At 36.6% G+C, this 14978-nt stretch overlaps 4 protein-coding genes and 1 non-coding gene across 13 annotated transcripts; 2 read left to right on the plus strand and 3 right to left on the minus strand.

Moving 5' to 3' along the window:
• The first annotated feature begins 511 nt into the window (after positions 1 to 511).
• Positions 512 to 5500, plus strand: LOC17896923 (protein DEHYDRATION-INDUCED 19 homolog 2). 9 transcript variants are annotated; one of them, XM_023788868.1, is made up of 19 exons: positions 512 to 527; positions 644 to 737; positions 830 to 889; positions 978 to 1036; positions 1132 to 1186; positions 1280 to 1347; positions 1455 to 1520; positions 1599 to 1625; positions 1765 to 1808; positions 1899 to 1982; positions 2067 to 2162; positions 2253 to 2339; positions 2445 to 2458; positions 2561 to 2637; positions 2835 to 2954; positions 3029 to 3883; positions 4103 to 4245; positions 4778 to 4855; positions 4954 to 5500. In XM_023788868.1, exons 16-19 carry the CDS (start codon positions 3802 to 3804, stop codon positions 5308 to 5310), a joined length of 660 nt encoding a protein of 219 aa, XP_023644636.1. In that variant the 5' UTR covers positions 512 to 527; positions 644 to 737; positions 830 to 889; positions 978 to 1036; positions 1132 to 1186; positions 1280 to 1347; positions 1455 to 1520; positions 1599 to 1625; positions 1765 to 1808; positions 1899 to 1982; positions 2067 to 2162; positions 2253 to 2339; positions 2445 to 2458; positions 2561 to 2637; positions 2835 to 2954; positions 3029 to 3801; the 3' UTR covers positions 5311 to 5500. The 9 variants fall into 9 exon arrangements, with proteins under 9 accessions (XP_023644636.1, XP_023644635.1, XP_023644634.1 ...); XM_023788867.1 differs by having other exon boundaries at positions 1114 to 1186; positions 1276 to 1347; positions 1899 to 2162; XM_023788866.1 differs by having other exon boundaries at positions 1114 to 1186; positions 1899 to 2162.
• A 92-nt stretch (positions 5501 to 5592) lies between these two features.
• On the plus strand, positions 5593 to 5665 carry TRNAK-CUU. Its single transcript has one exon. It is a non-coding gene; the product is annotated as a tRNA-Lys (tRNA).
• A 500-nt stretch (positions 5666 to 6165) lies between these two features.
• Positions 6166 to 7753, minus strand: LOC17896885 (60S ribosomal protein L19-1). Its single transcript, XM_006304138.2, has 5 exons — positions 7584 to 7753; positions 7067 to 7189; positions 6649 to 6962; positions 6490 to 6557; positions 6166 to 6402 (listed from the first exon to the last, which is right to left on the minus strand). The coding sequence occupies exons 1-5, from the start codon at positions 7693 to 7695 to the stop codon at positions 6375 to 6377; spliced, it is 645 nt and encodes a 214-aa protein (XP_006304200.1). The 5' UTR covers positions 7696 to 7753; the 3' UTR covers positions 6166 to 6374.
• Positions 7754 to 8671: 918 nt separating this feature from the next.
• Positions 8672 to 10322, minus strand: LOC17900061 (exopolygalacturonase clone GBGE184). The gene is made up of 4 exons (XM_006303730.2): positions 10050 to 10322; positions 9654 to 9956; positions 9060 to 9563; positions 8672 to 8966 (listed from the first exon to the last, which is right to left on the minus strand). Exons 1-4 carry the CDS (start codon positions 10257 to 10259, stop codon positions 8712 to 8714), a joined length of 1272 nt encoding a protein of 423 aa, XP_006303792.1. The 5' UTR covers positions 10260 to 10322; the 3' UTR covers positions 8672 to 8711.
• Positions 10323 to 11459: 1137 nt separating this feature from the next.
• LOC17900847 (endoglucanase 1) lies at positions 11460 to 14366 on the minus strand. Its single transcript, XM_006304612.2, has 8 exons — positions 14035 to 14366; positions 13390 to 13596; positions 13112 to 13312; positions 12843 to 12935; positions 12582 to 12743; positions 12366 to 12471; positions 12034 to 12197; positions 11460 to 11942 (listed from the first exon to the last, which is right to left on the minus strand). The coding sequence occupies exons 1-8, from the start codon at positions 14284 to 14286 to the stop codon at positions 11622 to 11624; spliced, it is 1506 nt and encodes a 501-aa protein (XP_006304674.1). The 5' UTR covers positions 14287 to 14366; the 3' UTR covers positions 11460 to 11621.
• Between the last annotated feature and the right edge of the window lie 612 nt (positions 14367 to 14978).

A 14978-nucleotide genomic window follows, 5' to 3' on the forward strand; every position in this document is an offset into this window, starting at 1 on the left:
CCGGGAAATATTTGGGATATTTTTTTTTCTCTGTATCAGAATCTCAAAAGGTTCTCAGATTTAATATGGGCTTCTGTACTTAAGCCTTTAGAAGTGAAGTTGAAGTAGGAAAGGCCCAAACGTATAAATTGAATTGATGTCGTTGGTTTTCCAATAATAAATCCTCCAACGAGGTCGAAGCGTCCGTTTTTTTTAAGATTGAAAAACATAAACCTAACATTTCCTTTTTTCGTATAGCTAATAAGGTATAATACTTTTTTTAATGTATAAAATATAAGATTTCCTTTTTTTTTCTCCCTCCAGTAATTTCCTTTTTTCTTTAAACGTTCTAATTTCCTTTTTTCATTAAACGTTATAATTTCTTTTTTGTTTTTAGAAAAGTAAAATTTCCTTTTTCTTAGAAAGTAAATTTCCTTTTGTTTTTTTTTTTTGGGAAAACATAAACACATCAGTATGTTTATAAATATACTCTCAACATCAATCTATTTGAGAAATTAACATACATTCTTCTTCGGAAAAAACAGTGAGTAAGTAAAGGTTAAAGATTCTAGGGTTTTCGTTCACTTTGGCTCTTTCTATCTCAATTTGAATTTACAAACTAACGTACGATCGATGTTTCTTGACTCTCATTCTGTATTTGCAGATCGCAGAGATGCTTTGAAGAATCAAAACTGAATCTATTTGTGATTGATGGTGTTAGCCTTGGCATCCCACCCCATCTGTCCATCATATAAGTTGTGAGTCTAATTCATCCCTCTTTTTTAGTTTATCATTCTTCGTTTCACACATAATCGAGAATGGTTTTTGTTGTTGCTTCTTTCTCCTCTAGGTGATGCATTCTTACACAACAACGATGGTCAAATCCTATTCCGGAGGAGACGACGACGTGGTGAGACTTGTTTCTCCACTTAATTCTTAATTTCCTTATTTCTCTTTTGTTATGTTTGCTTAGACACCGGTTTGGTCTTATTTACTAGGTTTTAACAAGAAGAGCAAAGAGGAAAGGGTTTGCCCTCAGTTCCAGGAGCTACAACAAGTGAGCTTTCTCTTTTCTTTGTATTCTGATTCTAATATCCTAATTTTATAGCAATTTGATTTTTTGTATACTCATAGGAAGTGTTCCTTATGTAGGAGGAGGGGGTTTAAGGGCGCTTTTCACTGTCTCCATATCAATGAGAGTGTTAATGTAACTCTTGAATTTGGATTTGGTTTCTTTTGATCTATTTAGTTTGTTTGTCTTCACGCTCCTAATGCTTAAATTTTCTTACTTTCAAGCTAGGATCATCTCCCTTGACGAGGCTGCATAATTACTGCTTGGTGATGCCCACAATACATCAATAATGCCAAGTAATTATCTTCATCTTGTGAATTTTAGACTTCTTCTTTCTTATGCTGCATATTCACTTGAAACTAATTGATCTGTGTTTGTTGCCACATTACTTTCTTTTCTGCAGCAAAAGAAAGGCGGCTTTATGATGTTACGAATGTCTTGTCATCTATGTATGAATCTCGTCGAGAAGGTAAGCCAAAACTTTTTATAGCTGCAGCTTTTATGGACCATCTATATTATGTCTAACTATTTTCTTCTACCGTTACAGACTCAAGACTTAAGATTCACACGATCTGTAAGTTATCTCAAAATTCTCACTGCTTTCTTTTCTTTATTTTGTTCTGTTATCAAGTTTATTCATCATTTTGGCTATTGTTTGATTCGGACTTGAAAATGAAAAATGGTCCTCTCTTCTAATTCTATATGTGTAGCAGATCGGAGATGGTTTGAAGAATGAAGAAGATTGAAATTGCTCAAGGTTTTCCTTCATTCTTCCACACAATCATCACTCAGCACAATCCATTTGTGGAAACTGATATTTTGGTTTTGTTTGTTGTTGCTTCTCTAGATGGAGGGGATATATATGGTTTGCATTATTACGAATGATGATGCATTTTGACCATCATCACTTATTCCTTGTCTGCTTCAATGGGTGTTGATCCCTTTCACTGCTGGGAAATAAGTTTAAAAATTATCAAACTGTTATCACGTAAAGATCATCTTTAATTGTGTGCAGCGTCGGTTCCTAAAGGAGATCATTCAAGGTAGCTAGTCTGCTGAGGAATCCATCTGAAATAGCCCCAAAAACAAGTCACCAGAAAAGAATTATAAGGTAGCTGACATTGTTAATAACCATTTTGACACCCAAATCTGGTTTCAAGTTTCTCATCTAATTGTTTTTTTTTTTTTTGCTTTACTGCAGGGAACGAGTGATAGAAATATAGGTAGAACTGTCAATATTATTGAGGAAAATCAAAGGCAAAAGCTAGGTGATAGAAAACCAAGGCAGGTGAGCCAAATTGTTCAAAATCAGAGACCTTTCATTCCATATCTCACTTGCATGACTAAAGATTTTTCTTTGTTGATATATCTAAAATTCTCAATACAAAACCAGCAACCGGGAGAAAGGTATGTTTTGGATCACGGTTGCTTGTATGCATTTTATTATACTTTGGTGCAACTCTATACCTGTTTGTGACCCTTAATAACTCCTTTTTGTCTTAAACACAGAGGCAAGCAACTCAATGTGTAGGGCGAGTAATCCGGTGAAAGGCTGATTATGGGATGATGATATTTGTAGACAAAAGGTAATGTATGGACGCCTTAAAGTTTCTCTTTGTGAGTCTGGTCCTTTAGATTCCTTCTACTTACTAAATGTGATGATCTCTTAGTATATTAAGTAAATATGCGCAAGTATTTGGGATACCTCGAGAATAGAAGAATATTTCACAATTCACAATGTTCCTCAGGTAATATTATAATGCCGTTGACGTAAAACTTGCAGATATAGCCGTCATGATAAGCGGTCAAAACCACCATGTTGGATACTGTCACATATGCGGGATACCCACTTGAATCTAAGCACAGACATGGCTATTCACATTGCTCGAGAGATAGACCCCATGTAATTCTCTGCCTTTCTATAACTCACGGTGAAACTGACAACAAGGCATTAAAAGTAAAACAATTTTTTGACAGACTCTAAGGAAAATGGCTCAACCGTATGATGATAAAGCGGGTACAATGGGAAGGAAAACCTCTGTAGACGCAAGAAGATTTGGAGAAAATGGCTGAGAGTCTGAGACTGGTGTTCAAGACATGGCTTAGTAAGTAAACCGGTTTGTTTGTTTTAAATTGGTTTAGGTCTACCAAAAAATATCTTCGCAAAAAAAATTCACTGTACGGGTACGGTGCCATTGACGAGTCAAAGGGTTTTAGTTTCTCACACTTCACTTTTATTATCGTAATTAGCGATTTTAAAAGTAAGCACCCCTTTTGCTAATATAGCAAACCAAAACCGAAATTTTATGAGCTTTAAATTTCAACTACTCCCGAGAATGTGAAAAAACATCAAAAAAGAAAAAGGGAGACAAGTATAAAAGCCCATTAAAATAGTTTCAAGTCAGGCCTTTATACTGCTATTTACTTGGGGAGCAATGCAATCACATCCTCTCTTACAAGGACAAAGACAGAAAAGCCCCTGAGGTAGTTGAGAAAGTGGCCGGGTACAATGGAAGGGTATACTAGTAATTTAAGCTTAGCACACCCGAAGTATTCTTGTCCATTAAGTCTCGGGCTGGATTAAAAAAAAGGTCTCGCCTTTGGAGCAGTTTCTTGACATTTTCTATCTCAGAATTGGGTATTTAGCTGACACGACGACGACGACGAGGTCTCTCGATTTATCTATAATCAAAAAGCTTTGGTTAGCTGAGAATTATATAAGCTCCAATTTGTGGGAGATTCAGAATCAGATGGAAGACGATATGTGGTGCGTTAGCTCATCTGGTTCTTCGAGAAGCTACCGATCAGAAACTGCTGCTAAGTATCAATCAGGTATATTATCCAATCCCCTCAAATTTCAAATTTCAGTTTAGGGTTTATAAGCTAAGATGGGTCTGAATTGGGTTCGCCGTATGGTCTCTTTGGCGGTACTTGGTGGTCTTTCAGTTAAAAATCGTGCCTTTACAGTTGCTTTTAGATGAGAAGACTTTTTCCTTGATTTTTCCTATTGGGGTATTTGTTCTGAGTTGATTTGTTGTGAATATTTTTCAGGTCCTTATCTAGATTTGGAAGAGTTTGAAGAAGATGAAGATATAGCAGTGGATTACCCGTGCCCGTTCTGCTCAGATGATTATGATTTAGTTGAGTTGTGTCACCATATGAACGAAGAACATCATCTTGAAGCTTACAATGGGGTATGTGGACTCACGTCCCAGCTCTCTTGCTCTTTAACATGAAGAAATTTTTAACAGTTTAGTTGTTGATTGATCGGTTCCTCAAAGATGGCCCTTCAATAATCGAATGGATTGTGACTTGTTTAGATGATTCTTTCCAATCTGTTTGATATTGTGAATAGTTTTAAAGAGAAACATGCCAACCAACCTTCGGTTACTCTTTGTATTAACATAACGCGCCATTGATTGGTATTTTTGACATATTTTTGGCTCTACATGCTTGCTTTTGAGAGTAGGGAGGGAATTCTTGGACTTGAGTTAAGTAGGACTGTTTTCATTGATGCTTTTAGGAATCCGATTGCAGTTATGAATAGTTTCAGTTCAGAAACATGTGCTCTTCGTTCTCCAACGGATTTTGAGTCCAAGTAGGTCTCCCTTTTAAGTATTGGATTGGTTTCACAACTCTTAATAAGATCTGAATATTTCATTGTGTGATGGAACATTCATTCCAGTTCTGTGTGGTAATTCTTACAATTCGTTTTGGTTTTTGTAGATATGTCCGGTTTGTAACAAAAGGGTGAAGGCGCATATGGTGGATCATATAACAACACATCATAGAGATGTCTTGAAGATATCCTTTTTTCTTTTCTTTTCTTAACCTTTTAAGCCAAAATTAATGCCTCTCTAATGAAAGTGTTTTATTTGAATGTCCTTGACCGAGAACTTTACAGTGAGCAGAAGGAAATGTCTTACAGAGAAGATCCATATTCCTCGGATAAATATCTTCAATCCCTCCATGATGAGTTGCCACCAGTTACGAATCATCATCATACATCTAAATCCGTTGTTTCAGATCAGTTTTTATCATTTATCGACAATACTCCAATGCCAAATCAGACCAAGCGTGTACAGCCTGATTCGAGTGTAGAAGACAAGAATTTGATTAAGGATGCGACAGCAGCAAAAGAGGGGGCATCGTCATTGCCGTTATCTGATAGTGAACAATTGGAGAAGGCAAAGAAGTGTCAGTTTGTACAGGGACTATTATCATCAGCTATGTTTGATGATGGGTGTGACTTCTTCTGAGTAAACAAGAAAATAAAAGGTGTGAAGTCTCCAATGGCCAAAACGGCAGGTGATTGGAATTGTTGTAATGTTATTCAGCCTTATTTATATTACACGTGCATCTCTTTTTCAGACATAACACTAGCTTTAAGTTTATAATACACGCTGATGAGTTTTCAGTCTGTCTCTTCAAAAGAATCTTTATCCCGCAGCACTGTACTTGCAAAGTTACAGATTGCTTTTAGTTAGGTTTGGGATGTGGTTGTTAGTATGAATATAGAAAGAGTCGGCTAGAGTCAACAAGCCCGTCTAGCTCAGTTGGTAGAGCGCAAGGCTCTTAACCTTGTGGTCGTGGGTTCGAGCCCCACGGTGGGCGTTTCCACTTTTTGAAAGCGTTTTTTTTTACGAGAAACCTGTTTATGCAGTTTGCAAGTCTATGCAGTTTCGTTTCAACCATTTTCTACAAAGTTGTTTAACTTATCCCTGCTTTACATGTTCGTCCCCGCAGCCAGCGGCAACTAACCCTTGAAACATGCTATCGAAATTCTCATTGAGAGATAAATGATACGATTAAGAATTGATAATCCCCCAAGATTTATGTACAAATTACATTAATCCAAAGTTCAAATTGTTGCAAAATAACAGAGGAATCCGAAGTTGTTGCAAAATAACAGAGGAAGTCGAAGTTGCAGCAAAATAACAGAGGAAGTCGAAGTTGCAGCAAAATAACAGAGGAAGTCGAAATTGTTGCTAATCTGGTTTTAAAGTTTTCGATCGTCGATTAAATTCTAAAGTTGACATCAGTTTGACAATGGTATAGATGCGGACGAATTTGTTGAAATTGTGTGATGTAAGCTTAAAGCACGATAAGAAACAAAAAAAAAAAAGAACACAAGTTTTTGCAAAATAGGTCTCTGGAAACTGTAAACTAAAAATCTGAAAGCATAACAATAAACTGACATAAGTTATGTTCTTTGCGAAAATAAAAGTTATTCCACAAACCCATTTCGAAAAAACATTCAAAACCTTCTTCAAGTCTAGTCCGTGAACTGATGATAGATATAGCTTCACACTATATATCCTCTTCACTTCTTTGACTTTTTCTTGGGTACGCTACACAAGCAAAGACCAACAAATGAGTTAGATAGATGTTAACTAATGTCAAAAATCAATTTACATAACCGTTGAAATGACACTTACTCTGCAGTTTGAGCTGGTGTAGCAGCAGGTGCTGGTGCGGCTACAGGTGCAACATCTCCTCCGGGACCCTAAAACACAAAAATTCAGAATACACATATAAGAATACATAACCATAATGAAGAATATCAATTATAAGGTGGTGTGAAATTTAGTTTATACCTTAGCTAAACGCTCCTCTCTCCTAGCATGCTTCCTTTCTCGGCTAGCCTTGTTCTTCGCCCTCTTAGCCTCAAACTGATCAGACAAAGTCTTCTCTCTGGCCTTCTCAGCCTTTGACTTGTGGATACTCTCCATCAAGACACGCTTGTTCTTGAAGACATTACCCTTAACACGCATGTACATGTCATGGTACATGTGCTTGTCAATCTTCTTGGACTCTCTGTACTTCTTCAACAGACGCCTGAGAACACGCATCCTACGCATCCACAGTACCTTTGTTGGCAACCTAGCTTCACGGGTTCCCTTTCTCTTACCTTTTTAATCATACACAACCAGAGACAAAAGTCACAATTAAACAATGCCAATAATAGTCACGAGTTCAATTCCAACAGAGGATTCTCAGTGTTATAGTATATACCGTATCCAGAGTGACGTCCCTTCATCTTGGCAATCTTCATACGGCGAGCTCTGGAACGAGAGTGGATCTTGGTTGGTTTCCTGATGATGAAACCATCCTTCACAAGCTTCCTGATGTTTTGGCCTACATTAAGTTCAAAAGAATGCATCAGCGTCTAAAAACACAGAGCTGTAGAGATGTACAAATATGTAACAATCCTTGAAATGGAACACCATACAAGCCGCAGTCTATAATATGCAAGATCAGCAATCATTTTGATCCTACAAATCTCTATTCTGATTAACACAACCAAACCAGAGAGCACTACAAGGCCTATATCTATAAAAAAAAATCAAACAGTGGCAACACATATGAGCTATAAATTTACAGATCGGACACAGAACACAGTGATTCAATTACAGAACAAGAAATCATAGTACGCCAAATCATCTACCGACGTCGCAGACAAACACAGGGAAGAAAACAAACCATAGAAATGAAGGCAGAAACAAAAGAAGGAAGAAAAAGAAGGACGTACGGGAATTGGCCATGGAGATGTCGGAGCTTTCATTGGGATCGAGCCATACTTTGCCCTTTCCGCACTTCATCACTGATGCGGCGAGCCGCTTCTGGAGCTTCAGCGAAACCATTTTTGCTTCTCCCCTTCTCTGGAGATTGATGTGGCGGAGAACTGCTTATCAAACGAGACGAAAAGAATTTATATACCTCAAATGTTTCTAGGGTTTCTCCTTTTCACTCAATCAGTTGGGCTTTAATAAAACAGGCTTTTTTAAAAGCCCAATATAAATTAAATGGCTTATTAAGTTTTAAACCCAATAAAGCCTCTTTTGTGTCTTCCACTTTGTACTGAACAAAAAAAAATGGGATGAGCAATTTGGGTTATGATTCTGAACGTCGTTGACTATTCCTTCATTATGATGTTTTAACCAAAGATTTGTGTTTCGATATTATATATTCTCAAAGGAAAAATATATTTTATTTTCTCACTACTAATTCTTTGATGGTTCTATCTGAAAATTTAGAAACCGGTATCTTTTTTTTTGGGTCGTGGTTGATATAAGACTGAAAAAAATAGTCATGTGTGTCTACCAAACTTGAGTCTAAAATCTTTACAATTTGTCAAATTAATATATAGAAGTGGAAGATTTTTTAAATCATGGAACTTCTTGAGATGGAGAAATCAAAATCTGATTTAATTTGCTTTTATATGCTTTTTACTCTTTAAGTTAACCTTTTATTTTCAAAGTTTCGTAAATAATTTAAGCAGAAAAGTTAATAGTATATATGTAGAAAGATAATCGAGATTTCAGCTTGTCGATTATTTTTATTTTTTTATTCTGTTGAATGCCTTTAATTATAAATAACAACTTTATTAATGAAAAATGGATGTGTACACACTAATTCTCATAAACCAGATTCCTAACCAGTAAACTCTTTAGCAACCAGAAGGATCTGTTTATTATACAATCCAAGGAAATAAAAAATAAAAACAAAAAAAAAAATCAGGGAAAACTTTATCAAAAGTCCAATGATTAATTTTTCTTGATAAATTCCCGAGCTAACTCACAAACAAAACAAATGTTTGTGGAAACTTTTGATTTTTTATTTTTTTTAATTATTAGATAGTTTTATATCAAAAAAAAACTTATTTGGGGCACATAGGGAAGCTAAGTTTTCCACCGAAGATAACGTTGGCGTTGTCGCAAAAAGCTCCGACTATACCGCCTGAAGACGATTTTTTCTCTCCTCCTGGCTTGCCTACGTAGTTCAAGTTCACGTCAACAACGTTGACTCCTCTGCATGGCACTGATTTGCTACACATTAGCTGAACAATGTCTTTTGTAATTGTTGTTCCTCTAATGTTCTGGAACAACACATCAGTTATCTCAACTCGTGAATCCTACAAAGACACACGTACACGAAAATGAATCTTGTAAGATGAGTATTCAAAAGAATAGCTTGGGATATTTAATTCAGTTATGTATATACTTACGCCGCCTCTTGAACCGTAGTTTTGATCAATGATGATTGGGTTCTTAACACTTTGCATGATGATATTTGTAAACTTAACGTCCACAACTTTGCTGGGATCTGAACCACCCCAGGTCTTGATCCTAAGACCATTGTCTGTCTCTAGCATTGTGCAGTTGTTAACGCGGATGCCGCTCACGTCTTCCTCGTTCTTGTACTTACCAAGACTACCGATACTTAGACCGTGTCCTGGACCGCAAATCACGCGTTCCACGGTTACGTTGTTGCAGCCACGGCCCACTGAGACACAATCATCTCCAGTTGCTATTGTACTGTCGAGGATTTTAACGTTGTCTGCGTTGCTCAAATGGATACCATCGGTGTTGGGACTTTCAGCAGGAGCGAGAAGCTTGATGTTGTGGACGTTAACATTCTCAGTTTTGACTAAGAACATGTGGAAGGCCTTTGCGTTCACTGAAGTTATGCCATCGATCTCAACATTTTTCATGTTCCTGAATTTGAGAGACTGCATGTGTACATACATACGTGTTATATATTATTACCAATGTATTATATATGTATATATATATATATATGGTAAATAAATTATTCTTACCGTTGGAGGAAGATTGCATTGGACCTTTTTGCCACAACCATCTGCTTTCCACACAGCTTCACCTTTACCGTGGAATGTACCAGTTCCGGTGAGGTGCACATTGTCAACACGCTCGAATAAGAACCATTCAGGAGTTGCGTATCCGCTCGTTGTAGCGATGATTGTTCCTTGAACATCGACGGTTACTTTGCTCTTACATGGACCGGCGAAAATAACTGGACCAGCCAAAAATTGTCCTTTAGGAACTAGTAGCGTTGCTGGTACAGGACTTTCACACACTTGGATCCATGTGTTCAAAAACGCCTGCATGCATATCATTGGATGAACCATTAGAATGTTACATTGTATTTTATAAATAATCAAAAAGATTATGGATAAAAATTTAAGAAATTTTACCTTGAAAGAATTGGTGGAACCATCTCCTACAGCTCCAAACTTAGTAATATCAAAGACCGTGGGGTTACCGGAATTAGCGGCAAGGCCACGGCGGCCGCCGAGATATTCACCATTAGCCACGCAAGAACCAAACACCAAGGCCATCAGAATCAATGAACCTACTACATTAGTATTGTTTGCCTTGGCTACCAACCTTCTTGCGTTAGCCATGGTGATAATATCTTTATTTTTATTTTATTTTTTATGTTCTTTTAAAAGAGTGTAAACAAATTTAAAAGTGATTTGTTCAGTGGAGGATTCATGATGTTTTTATAGGGTCAGTTCGTATGCTATTTTAAGATTATAACCCTTTCTTTAAAGATAGCTAATATGGTTTGAGGTAAAATATTACATCGTGTGGTACCATCTTCTTTTGCGGATGTTTGACCCCAATCTTAGGTGGTAACGTTTTCCACTTTTCATGGTAACTTTTATATATAGGAAAAACGGAATTAATCTGTTGATTAAGTGGTTAAGAATGATCAAAACTTACTTGCTTAATTAAATCATCTAAAATTGTAAGAAACCTGTACAACTTGTTTCTCATTTGTAGGTATTTGCCAAAACCACCACAATTAATGTTTGTTTTTTTTGTTTTTGTCAAAATTAATGTTTGTTTCTTCCTTAAAATTTGTGTACAAAATGTTGTATATATGTAAAACACTTTTTGTCTGTTGATTGGCAATGTTCAAAACTGCATAATTGAATTAGTACAGTATGTAATCCAATATAAATGATATTGATATTTCTTTGTTTATTTTTTCATAAAGTACGACTGATAACCCACAAAATGATAGATTGATAGACAATTTTGTAAGCTCACTACATACGTTTTTGGTATCATGATTTAGATAATTTCTAATGCGATTACCTAAAATAGTAAAATCAGATACAATTACATATGTGGATTATGAAACACAATTATTTCCTTCTATCCATCAAAATTTAAAATGCGTAAACGAGAAATTAGATCTGTCATAACAGAGACAATGACAGCTTTAATCGACCCATCTCTCTCTCCCTGGTCAATTGCTCGTTTCCCATGAAAAAACATTCATCATCCTTCGTCATTATTTATTATTTGTTGACAAAAAAAAAATATATATATATATATATATATATATTTTCTATATTATTATACTTTAACGTGATAGATAAAACAAATTCTCCCTTTGAATGGTAAATTACTAAATAGTAATAATACGCCTTATTTGTTCACCATCTCGTGATTTCCACTTCATAATGCTACTCTAATTTTCTCTTATCAAAATCTTGAAGTAAAATCGAATGAGCAAAGCTTTCACAATTTTTGTTATGTTTGTTTTGAGCTTATTTGTGTTGACAACGAGAGTGATTATAATTAGAAAAATAAAAATGATATCACATCGAAAAGACATCATCATTTTTCTAAAACATCATTCAGTCGTGGCCTCGTAGGATCGAACAGCCATTCGTTTGTAGGAAATCTTACTACTAATTAACATTGTAAACCAAAAGTTAATTATGATTTATTCTTGATTAGAGTTGGACTAATTAGGAGCGAGCAAGATAAGCCAAAGCGCCAACAAGCGGGGCGTTAATGTAAGTGGCTGGCTCGGACCGTCCGTAGTCGGACCTTTCGTCAGGGAATTGGTCGTTATGGTCCGGACCACCAACCACTGCACCGACTAGGTCGTTAGGGTTAGGAGATTGAGAGGTATACATGGAGAAGCCGTCGTGGCATTGGATCTTGCTCGGGTGGGCTGCAACGGAGGGGAGTGATGAGCCACGGTGGTGAATCCGACGTGGATATTTCGGACCATAACCAACCATGTATGACATCTTCATCGGGTTGTCTCCAAGTACATAATCCACCTGCCATACAATCACACATGAATCAGTTGATGGATCGGTTTGGACTCGGATGATTAATAAAAGTTTATCAGTACTTTAGTATAAATTGGACCTGTTTCTTGGCTATGGAGCGGAGGCGGGCAGGGGTGACGACGGAGCCACCGCAATAAGCGACGGTACGAGCAGAGGTTAAGTACTTAGCATAGGTTAAGAGCAAGAAGGATGTAGACGTCACGTATTGCATGTTGCTCTCACCCAACTTGAACAATAGCCCACCTATCCATACCCATACATATTTCATTAATTTCGTAATTTCCCTTTTTACTTTAAATTTCAATAAGAAATCGAAAAAATCTGAAGGACCTAAAAACTAACATCACAGCCATCATCATAATCAAGGTTGAACCAACAAAAAAGGATTCTCCTATAGTTGAAAACAACAACCTGGAGTGTATTGGGAAGAGGAGGCTCCTGGTAAAACAGAGCAAATGAAACTATCAGCATGCTCTTTGTATTCTTCAAGTGACTTCACTTTCTGAATCAGAAACTCCTAGATAAAACATGATCACACGAAAGGGGGTTTCATAAGAATCCAGCCTTTAAAGAGTAAATCAAGAACTAATGGACCACATTTTCAAAAATCTGTGATTAGTGTCACACCTTGGAGAGAAGGATTCTAGCACCAACGTGCTTATTATCCCAGCTAAACATGTTATCAAACTCATCAGCTCCAAGGATTTGTCCATTAGCTTTGATGTAATTGAGATACGTTGGTTTATTTGTTGCTTTGTGTAACCAAGCAGCTCCCCATAACAACTCATCCTGAAGACACCAAAACATCAACAATTTGATTTCAGGTTTTTGACAAGTTTGTCCATTCTTCAGACACAATACTGTAAGAAATTTTTTAAAACTTAGAACCTGATATCCAGAGTAAGAACAGTAGAATGGACAAACTTCTGGTGCTAGACCTGCACTGTAGGGTCCTCTGTATTTGTCCGCAAATGCAAAAACCTTAAAACCAACAAAAGCAATTTTAATTAAATGCTCAAAGATTGAAATAGCAGAATTATGGATTTTTTTTTGTAAAATAAAACTGCCACATGATTATTAAATGGAAGAAAAACAAAACTTGAAGAATGAAATAATGATAAGATAAAAAAATATGTTTGATTTCTTAGTTTATTTACCGTAATGGCTCGTTGGAGGAGGAGATTAGAGTAAGAAGGGTCGCACTTCCTGAAAACAATGGAAGCGGCGGCAAGAGCGGCAGCAGTTTCACCGGCAATGTCAGAACCAGGATTGTTCTTGTCGACTTTAAACACACTTCTTGGTGTATCCATGTCTTCTGGTCTCTCCCAACAAGCATGGTCCATGTTAGGATCACCAACCTATGAAAACGCTTACATTAAGACCACTCTGTTTCCCAAAGTTTTTGAGAAGGGAAACGTTGAGTAGATAACGGAACCTGAACATAAATGGTATCAGGATGTGAAGTGGCTTTGAGGAGAAAGTCAGTGGCCCAACGAACTGCCTCTTTAGCGTTTGGTAACTCAGATTTCATGAGACCACCAAACTCAATTAAACTCCATGAGAGCATTGTGGTTGTGAATGCCATTGGGAAACCAAACTTCATATTGTCCCCTGCATCGTAGTATCCTCCCACCAAATCCACCTACAGTTTCAACCCATTAGCAATAGTTAGTGTTTTCAATGTAACTCTTCTCTGTTTTTTTTTTTTTTCTTGTATACATCAATCATCAAACACATAAAGATTGAATCTTTTGTTAGTACGAAACCGAGTAACACAAAACCAAGGTCCGAAATATGCATTATCTAGTATATTGATGATTTCGATAGAGAAACTTAACCTTTTTTTTTTGGTTTAAAGAGAAACTTAACCTATAAAGTATAAACCCTAATAACAATAAAAAAATAGGGTTTCAAATACGAGTGATGTTTCCTCTGTTTTATGCAACAAACCTATAGGTTAAAGGTTTAATCTTTTGATGAATTCTGTTTGTGGAATCTTAACCTTTGGTAGAATTCAGAGAAACCGAGGAATAGACCCATAAAAGCAACAAAAAAGCAAGAGAAAGTAGTGTAGTATTACGTTGAGAGCAGAGCCATCAGAGAGACCAGAGTTACTTCTCCAAGTCATCCTCTGGTTTGGAGGAAGCTTTCCGGATCTTTGACCTTCAAAGAAGAGAATGGACTTGGAGAGAGCGTCTTTGTAATTGTGGTTGTCGAGGTGGTGACGACGGTGGATGCCACGGCGAGAGGACGAGGACGAGAAACCATTGGAGAGAAGCAAGAAGAAAGAGAGAAGGAAGATAAGTCGCGAAGGAGAGAACAGGAAAGTCATTTCCCTAGAGAGAGTGAGAAAGCTCTGGTTAACCAATCAATACAACACAGTGTGCAGAGGAAGAAGCTTACTGCTTACTGCTTACTGCTATGCTAGGTGAGCAGAGGACGTTAGCTCTTTATATAGAGAAAAGATTTGGTTTTTCACTTTCTTCTCTTTCTCTATCTCCTATGCTAAACTGGTTGGTTAAATGAACCGGGTAATTAAACAAAAGTATAAATCTTTTTGACAAACAAAAAAACACACACCTACAAAGATTTATAATAAGGGTGTTCATCTGATAAGAGTACTTTGTTAATTAACAATTAACATGATTTATACAAGTTGTTCACTTAACTTTGTAACAAAAAAGTTTACTTTGAACATGAAGGATCCTGTAAATCTTTGCTTGCTCATCGTTAACACACAATCTCGAAATGGTAAAAGTTTTGTAATCATTCACCCATACCGAATTCAGTGGGAACATTTAAGTGTTCATCAAAATATGGTAAAAATGAAAAATAAATAAAAATTCAATTGAATTGTCCAGTCAATTTTACGTGGGTAATGACCAAAATAATAATAATGAGATATGCATATGCTTTGTCAGAAAAAAAAAAACACATAAAGAGATGGTCAGATGGAGCTGAGAGAGCGAAAGAACGAATGCGAGAGTTGTGGGCGTTGTGTCCAAAATAAGAATAAATTCAGGT

The sequence above is a fragment of the Capsella rubella genome, unplaced genomic scaffold (assembly GCF_000375325.1).
Source record: "Capsella rubella cultivar Monte Gargano unplaced genomic scaffold, Caprub1_0 scaffold_1, whole genome shotgun sequence".
In the NCBI taxonomy this organism is placed as follows: domain Eukaryota; kingdom Viridiplantae; phylum Streptophyta; class Magnoliopsida; order Brassicales; family Brassicaceae; genus Capsella; species Capsella rubella.